The 9,213-nt window shown below is 44.3% G+C and overlaps 1 protein-coding gene across 2 annotated transcripts in view; it reads right to left on the reverse strand.

The window, feature by feature from the left end:
* GLB1L2 (galactosidase beta 1 like 2) overlaps positions 1-2,720 on the reverse strand; it is a 49,596-nt gene extending 46,876 nt beyond the window's left edge. For both annotated transcript variants that reach the window (XR_012492776.2, XM_074321845.2), the window contains exon 1: positions 2,573-2,720. Coding sequence is in view for 1 of the 2 variants with exons in the window: in XM_074321845.2 (XP_074177946.1) it covers positions 2,573-2,658 (86 nt within the window). In the remaining variant the exon portion in view is untranslated. The remainder of the gene's footprint in view (positions 1-2,572) is intronic.
* Positions 2,721-9,213: the final 6,493 nt, after the last annotated feature.

Genomic DNA, 9,213 nt, shown 5'->3' on the forward strand with positions numbered 1-9,213 from the left:
ACACAGGAGAGAGAGCTGCAAAGGGGCACAAGGAAATATCTGGGGCTGATGGATGCTTTCACTATGTTAGTTGTGGTGGTAGTTCCACAGGTGGGTACATACGTCAAAACTTACCAAAATGTACATGGTAAACATGTGCAGTTTATCATATGACAGCTACCCTGCAAGAAAGGTAATTTTTAAGAAAGACCATTGTTTAAGCTAAAAAAACAAAGGTTGAAATCTTCCTCAAAAGTTATCTTGGTCCTATTTCTTGGATATGATATAATCAAAGAGCTATGATTGACCATAAACCGGAACAAGGGAAAATTTGTGGGGAAAAACAAAAGCTGAAGTGAAGCAGACCCCTTCTCCCACTCAAATACCTGTCTTCTGAAGTACGGAACAAGGGCTGATCCTGACAGCTCAGCTCCACAAAGCTGCCCGCTGAATAGCCAATTCCCAAGTGACTATATTCCACTGGCCTCATCTACATTCCCAATAACAGCTGGGAGAAATCCGACCTCCCACTCAGTTAATGACCCAGTCAAAGTTAGAGCAAGGCAGGAAGAGGATGCGACAATTAGTATGATCTACTCTGGCCTCCAGAGATAATCTGTCATGTCCAGCTCAGGCTGGACAGAAAGAATTGGGCAGTAAGTGCCCATGAATCAAAAAGATGGCAAAAAGGCACATATTCTAAAGGACAAGTTCAGAGGTAGCTCTGAACTTGGTTCACAGCTTCTCTGGCCTCAGTCTTACCTGCTGAGAAAGAAGAAATAGCAGGAAAAACAATAGTGTCCTAAACACTTCAAACTATTGTCACAGCTATTCATTCTACTCAATAAGCCACCACCCCGCCCCCAAAACTGACTACTACTGCAGTCACCCCACCCAGGTGGGAACACAGGTAACTCACCTGTGAGAAGCTCAGGCTTCGTCACAGCCAGACAGCTGTCTGACATCTCATCTTCTGTCCAAGAAACACCCAGCCTCCTTCCTGCCCCTTTTCCTGTGGACTGTTAGGGTGTACTTACCTGGCACATTTCAAGCCCCTCAGTGTCAGCCCTCATAATGACCTGCCTGAGTCCCCTGCATGGACTGCTATATCCTTGACCACCAACAATGGGCAAACCACATGCTACTTGGACACCTCTGGCACTTTTCTCTGGGGTGTGGGTTTCCTGATACCCTGCTGTATGCCAGAGGCTCCTGCTGCTTCTGCTTTAAGTAATTCTTCTGGGGTTTGCATCAGCCTTGCACCAGGGGGAAAGCTAAGCATCCTACAAGAGCCAGGACCGGTCTTCAAAGACGAAAGGGTTAGAAATCATAGAAAAGATGAGACAAAAGTCTCGGGAACAACTGGGGAAACAAAATGCTTCTTCAGTTTTCTGGGCCCCAGAGTGTGAAGAGCAACATTGCCTTCTCCCAAACATATCATGACATCCTCACTATCTCTGAAACAAAGAAGACATGTTAAGTTTTGCAAGACTATAAATTGGAAGAGTTTCTGAATGTGTTCTTGGGGCAGCAAAATATGTTCAGATATTTATCTCCACCAAAAACTTGCCTCTCCCAGAGGAAGTTCAGAGAAACTAAGAAGAGGGATAGAGAAGAAGACAAGATCGAGCTGAGGGGTGGTGTACCTGCCCCAAATTCCAATGTCTCAGTCTCCAGCCTCTTCAACACTAACTTTCAGTGCCAAAGCATTTGTTAAACTGCTGGTCTACTTTTCCCAGCAACACTGGAAGTTTTGAATATGGAAAGTGCCCAGCATAGACCTGAATGATATGGTCAGGGCTGTAGGATCCTTTAAATAGACCCAGTTTAGAAAACTTCTGGGTTAGGGCACCCACATAGGCCAGCAGCAAAGCATTCTATCACTAAAAGCAACCACTGGCCGCAGGCATTTTGTAAGGGGAGCTGGTGAGTGGAGAATGGTGGGAAAGGGGTGAGAGAAGACATATCAGTCCTAGAAAGGAGCGAATCAATCCAGGGCCAAAGATCTTGGAGGACCCATGGGGAAGCGTTCTCATGACTGTGCTGGGCAGGCTAAATCAACCATAGCGGTGAGCACTGGAGCTCTGGCCTCTGCTGAACAGAGAAGCCTCCCAGCAAGTTTGGTAGGAAAAGTGGAGATCTGGGGGAACAGCATTCGGGTGTTCTCCAAGGAGGACCGAAGGCGGAGCCGTGATCAGGGACATCTGAGAGGGATCTGAGGCTCGTTCTGCTGACCTTCCCAGAGGGCTGGGAGTATCCAAGAGACAAGCTGAGCCCGGCGTCACGGGCGCGGAGTGGGGAAGCCTTAGGGCATAGACGCCTAGGGACTGGGAGGGCAGCGCCTAGTGTCACCCAGAGGCCTGGATCTCGAGGCAGGACCAAAGGTCCTGGAGGCGCCCAGGGACGCCGTAGTATTGGGGAGCTACAACAAAAAGAAGAGGCTGCTGGGCTGCTCCCCAGGGGAACTCGGGACTCGCGGGTCGCGGGACGCAAACTCCGGAGTCTGGCTCCCTGCGGCGAGAAGCGCGGCGAGGACTGGAGACGTGGGGCGCTGGGCTGTCTGCAGTCAGACAGGCGCCGGAGGGGCTCTCACCTGCGGAGCACTAGGACGCTCAAGATCACCAACAGCAGGAGCCCGAACGCGCGGCAGGGCCTCCGCTGGATTTTCCACCTGCTCATCGCGCCTGAGCGCAGCTCGCAGGGACCCGCTCCAAGTCCAGCCAGCGCCCAGCCGCCGCCGGAGATGCGGCTCGGGGGCGGGGCCGTGATTAGTCGCCCGGGCAACCAGGCCCCCGCCCGCCCCGCACGCCCGTGCTCATTGGCTGCGGCCGGCAGCCCCGCCGCGGCTCTGCGGGGACTCAGGTAGCAGAGGCGGGACCTCCGCCTGAGCCAGGTCGGTGGGTCCCAACTGTTCTCAGCTCCGCGGAGGCTGTCTCGGTCTCCCAGCCTTCCTCCTCCCAACCTCAGAATGGTGCGCGAAAGTTTCAGAAGCGATTTTCCTAGACGTGATACGCAAACAGGTTCAGAAATACTGCGCACGTGTCGCCCAGTGTTTGCACACTGGTTGAAAGGCCACCACGCTGCATCAGCAAACGTGTATCTTTTAGAGCCCCCTGCAAAGCCAACGCAATCTTTTAAAACCCGATTGTGGAGAGAAAACTTTTGAAGTAATGACTTACCATGTGAAAAACCAGAACACTGGAGAATTTCTTTTAGACATATTTTATGGTTTAGTGTGATTCACGTTTGAATATCTTTGGGGCAGAGGGATTGCTCAGGGGGGAGCACCAAAATACTTTCTGTGGAAAAAGACTTTCCACAGTCTTTTTCTCGCCCTGACTCCCAGCACTTTTAATTTTTATTTTAAAAACTCCAGATAAAATCCTCACGTTTTAGAATAAGACAGAAAAAAATGCCTCTTTTTGGTTTTGTTTTGTTTTTGTTCTTTTTTTTAATTAAAGTTTATTGGGGTGACATTGTTAGCAAACTTACCTAGATTTCAGGTGTACAATTCTGTATTACATCATCTATATCTCACATTGTGTGTTCAACACTCAGTCAATTCTCTTTCCATCAGCTTATATTTGATCCCCTTTACCTTCATCTACCACCGCCTCCCCCCCCCCACCCTTTGGTAACCCCTAAACAAATATCTGCGTCTATGAGTTTTTGTTTCTCATTTGTTTGTCTTATTCTTTTGTTGTTTTTTCGTTCATATACCACATATCAGTGAAATTATATGGTTCTCTGCTTTTTCTGTCTGGCTTATTTCACTTAGCATTATAATCTCGAGATGTATCCATGTTATCACAAATGGTACTATTTCATCTTTTCTCATGACCAAATAGTATTCCCTTGTGTATATATATATGACAACTTCTTTATCCATTCATCTATCAAAGGACACTGTGGTTGTTTCCATGTCTTGGCCACTGTAAATAAAGCTGCAATGAACATTGAAGCACATATGTCTTTATGGATAAATGTTTTCAGATTTTTGGGGTAGATACCCAGGAGAGAGATTGCTGGGTCATATGGTAACTTATTCTTAATTTTTTGAGGAACTCCAGACTGCCTTCCATAGCAGCTGCACCAATCTGAATTTCCAACAGTGTTTGAGGGTTCGTTTTTTTTCCACAGCCTTTCCAACACTTGTTACTATTTGTCCTGTTGATGATAGCCATTCTAACTGGTGGAAGGTAATAGCTCATTGTGGTTTTTATTTGCATTTCTCTGATGATTAGTGATGTTGAGCATTTTTCATGTCTATTGGCCATTTGTATGTCCTCTTTGGAGAAATGTCTCTACAGGTCCGCTGCCCATTTTTCAATTGGGTTGTTTTCTTTTTTGTTGTTCAGTTGTACGACGTCCTTGTATATTTTGGATATTAGCCCCTTATTGGAGGCGTTAGTTGCAAAAATCTTTTCCCATTCGGTTGCCTCTATTTTGTCGATGGTTTCTTTTGCTGTGCAGAAGCTTTTAAGTTTGATATAGCCACATTCATTTATTTTAGCTTTTGCTTCCCTTGCATTTGCAGTCAAATTCATAAAATGTTCTTTGAACCCAACATCCATAAGTTTCATACCTATGTTTTCTTCTATGCAGTTTATTGTTTCAGGTCTTATGCTTAGGTCTTCGATCCATTTTGAATTAATTTTGGTACATGGTGACAGACAGCAATCTACTTTCATCCTTTTGCACATGGCTATCCAATTCTCCCAGCACCATTCATTGAAGAGGCTGTCTTTCCTCTATTGTATGTTTTTATCTTCTTTGTCAAAGATTATCTGTCCATATTTATGTGGTTTTATTTCTGGGTTCTCAATTCTATTCCATTGGTCTATGTGTATCTTTTTCTGCCAATAACATGCTGTTTTGATTGTTGTAGCCCTGTAGTACAAGCTAAAGTAAGGGAGTATGATACCTCCAGTATTGTTCTTTTTTCTTAAGATTGCTTCTGCAACTGGTTGATAGGAAGATGTCTTTCTTTTGTTTTCCAGTACTTGTTGGTAGAATGTTTTATTTTCTCTCTGACTGCAGCCTTTTTTTCTCTCTCACACTGTAGTGTTATGTTTTCTCTGCACTATTCCAGTTTCTCACACAATGGGGTGATTCTCTGTGAGACGGGCTTCTCCTCTGTTAATAGGTCGCCTGGGTCACAGGGCGCAGTGTCCGTGTGAATATGCAGAGAGCTTTTGAAGTTCCAAAGGTCTTCCTGCACCAGATTCAGAGCCCATGTGTTTCAGCAGTTCTGTTTACTCCTGCAGGGATCCGCCCAGACAGGTGGGGCCAGGGGCGGAGTGAGTTGTGAGAGGTGGTCCACAGCAATGGCGGTAACCACCACCACAGCAAGTCCTGCTTCCACAGCTCCCTCCCCTTTGCCGGAACTAGTTGGGCTGCAAATCTGTGTCTGCGGGCCACAGTTCTCAGAACAGCAAATATTCTGTTCTTTGTATCTGACACTGCTACTGTTTCATTTCTATCACCAAGCAGGTAGGGAGGGGTGAGCTCTGGGAGGGTAGGGAGGGGGAAGCTAGTCTTAGTGCCTAAGGCTTCCATTCTCTGCTCAGCAGTGAGGGCTTAAACCACTGTTTTCAGCCTTCTTCCCTCAGTCTTTGCTCCGAGGTCTCTGCTGTGAGCGTTGGGTTCAGCCATGTTATATGCTATCCCCTCAGCCCTGTGGGCCATAAGCGGAGCCCTAGTAGTCTGAGTTCTTCCCTCTCCTGCAGCTGTGGTAGTTCTGGGATGCAGCGATCTGGAACACTGAGTTAGGTCGGTGTCCTGTGCCCGTGCGGCCCTGTCTCTGCACTTCTCCCTTCTCTCCTCCCCTGCTCAGGCAATTTGCCCATCTTTAGGTAAATTCAGTAGTGAGCCTCTTCGTCTTGCCTGTCTGCTGTGCAGGGAGTCCTTTGTGGAGTTATAATTGTTGTAACTTCCCGGGGAGATTTCCAGAGGCTCCCCTCAGGCCGACATACTGATGATGTCACTCTGCTGTCTATTTTTTCAGTGTCATGGTATTCTATGATTTTTCCCTGTCTTTCTTCTTTTATTATATTATATAATTCAGTACTGGATTTATTTTTTTTTTGAGTAGTTACCATCAAGTTATGTAAAAGAAACTTTTATATTTAGAGTATTCCATTTTCTTCAGCATGCCTACTTTCTCCATTCCGTTATGCTGGTTCAGTCCTTTACTCTCTCCCCTTTTATGTTTTTGTTGTCACAAATTATCCCTATTGATGTTGGTCGAATAGCCTCCTTCAGTATTTCTTGTAGTTCAGGTCATGTGTTAGAAAATTCTCTCAGCATCTGTAAGTATGGAAAGGTCTTTATTCCTCCTTCATATCTAAAGGATATCTTTGTTGGATATGTTATTCATGGCTCATAATTTCTCTCTTTCAATAGTTTGAATATTTTATTCTATTGCCTCCTGTCTTGTAGAGTTTCAGCTGAAAAATCTGATGTTAACCTAATGGACTTTCCTTTGTAGGTTACCATCTACTTTTCCCTGGCTGCCTTGAGGATTCTTTCCTTGTCGTTAATTTTTAATAGCTTCAATACAATGTGCCTTGGAGAAGGCCTTTTGGGACTGAGTTGATTAGGTGTTTGCTTCTTGGATTTGAGGATCCAGTTCTTTCCACAAGTTTGGGAAGTTCTCATTGACTATTTGTTTGAGTATACTCTATGTTCTCTCTTTCTTCTCCTTCTGGTATGCCCATTATTCTTATATTGCTCTTTCTGAGGGAATCAGAAAGTTCTTGTAGAGTTCTTCAATTCCTTTAAGTCTCAAATCTCTCTCTTCTTCCATCCTTGTCATTTCCAGGTTTCTATCTTCGATATCACTGATTCTTTCCTCCATCTGGTCAACTCTAATACCTAAGCTGAGTATTTCATTGTTCATTTCTTTTATTGCGTTCTTAATCTCCAGAAATTCTATTTGGTTCTTTTTAAAAGTTTCAATCTCTTTGGTAAAATGTTCGTGTTGTTCTTTGATTGTGTTTCTGAGTTCATTAAACTGCCTTTCTCTGTTTTCTTGCATCTCATTGGGTTTTTTAAGGAATACAATTTTGATTTCTGTCCATTAAGTTACATATTTCCAGTTCTTTAAGTTCATTTTTTGGAGACTTTTCATTTTCTTTCTGAGCTGTCTTGTTGACTTGGTTATTCATGGCAATTTAATGAATTATTATTTCTATTCCTAGACATCTACAGGCATGGGTTCTGCAACAGGTTGATAAGAAGAGGTCTTTCTTTTGTTTTCCAGCAGATGTTGGTAGAATGTTTTATTTTCTCTCTGACTGCACCTTTTATTCTCTCTAATGCTATAGTGTTATATTTTCTCTGCATTGTTTGGCTTCTCACATAATGGGGGGATTTCCTGGATGTTGGGATTCTCCTCTGTGAACAATTTGCCTGGGTCACAGGACACCGCCTCTGTGGGGTGATGTGGAGAGCTTCTGACGTTCCTAAGCTTTTCCTGCATTAGTTTCGGAGTCTGTGTGTTTCAGCAGCTCTGTTTACTCCTGCTGGATCTGCCCAGATAGGTGGGGACCGGGGCGGGGTAGATTGTGAGAGGTGGCCCTGAGCAATGACAGCTACCACCAGAACAGCCAGTCCTGCATCCAAGGCTCTCTCCCCTTTTCCGGAATTAGTTGGGTCTCAAGTCCGTGGCTGTCGGCTGCAGTTCTTAGAATTGTAACAATTCTGTTCTTTTGATCTGACATTGCTACCATTCAGCTTCTATCACTGAGAGGGTAGGGTGGGTCAAACTCTGGGAAGGTAGGGAGGGGTCGGCTAGGCTCTGTGTCTATGCCTTCCAACCTCTGCTTGGCAGTGAGGGCTTAAACTGCCATTTTCATCCTTCTTCCCTCAGTCTTTGTTCCGAGGTCTCTGCCATGAGTGTTGGGTTCAGCCGTATTATGTGCTGATCTCTCGGGTGGGACTGTCGGCCATAAGGGAAGCACTAGCAGTTCAAATTCTTCCCTCTCCTGGTCTGCGGTAGCTGCAGAATGCAGGGAGCTCAGCGCTCAGAGCTAGGTCTGCTCCTGCGCCTGCACAGTCCATGTCTCCACACTACCCACTTCCCTTCTGCCCCACTCACCCAATCTGCCCACCGTTAGATGATTTCAGTTGCGTGTTTCTTTGTCTTGCCTGTCTGCTGTGCAGGGAGTCTCTTGTGGAATTATAGTTGTTCAATTTGTTGTAAATTCCAGGGGAGATTTCAAGAGACTCACCTCACACCACCATTTCTATGACCCCATTCCCCGTATACAATTCTTATTCAAGAACAGAATTATGTCACAGACATTGTATAATATTTAGACAAAACTTACACTGTCTAACAATCACAAATTCAACTCATCCCAACAACAAAGTCTTATTTTACCGAAAGAAAATCGGAAACATTTTCTAGGGAGGCTAATGTATTTTCAGAGCATCAGGGTTTCTAGAAAATATCCTCCATTGCAATTTTAAAACCATTTTCTATACTTATACATAGTTTTGAACTTATAAAGCTGATCAGAACAAAATGAGATTTTACTTCTAGCAACAAAGACATGCAGAGTTTAGTATGAAGGGTCCTTTTTCTAACATTAAGTAAATACTTAGTCAAGCAGCAAAAGTTAAACAAAAGAGAGACAAAAATAAACAAACAAGGAGGGGAGGCCTTCCACAATGAGAGAAGATAAGTTGGGGCTTTTCACATTACAGTTCTGAAAGCAGGGCCAAAAACATTCCTAGAGACTTGCAGAGAGAGCAGTAGATCCTTTTTAGCACATCAGTACCTTTTATCCATTTTTTAAAGACATACACCAGGTGTGATCAAAGAATGTGGTGAATGATTAAATTTTAAAAATGTATTACAGTAAAAAACACATTCCCATTAATCCCCCTCAAAATACTCCCCCTTGCTTTGAACACTCTTATCCCATTGTTCTTGACATTTTCTGAAGCAGTTCTGGAAGTCGTCTTTTAGTTGTGCTGTTGTGACTGCCTCTATGTCCTGAACTGATTCAAAACATTTACCTTTCATGATCATTTTGACTTTGGGTAAGAGCCAGAAGTCACACAGTGCCAGATCCAGTGAATAAGGTGGATGAGGACACACACCGTAATATGTTTTCTTTTTAATTAAAGTTTATTGAGGTGACAATGGTTAGTAAAGTTACATGGGTTTCAGGTGTACAATTTTGTAATATATCATCTATATATCACATTGTGTAATGTTTTTAT

This window comes from Rhinolophus sinicus, chromosome 9 (genome assembly GCF_057876585.1).
Source record: "Rhinolophus sinicus isolate RSI-liver-muscle chromosome 9, RSI-T2T, whole genome shotgun sequence".
Lineage (NCBI taxonomy): Eukaryota > Metazoa > Chordata > Mammalia > Chiroptera > Rhinolophidae > Rhinolophus > Rhinolophus sinicus.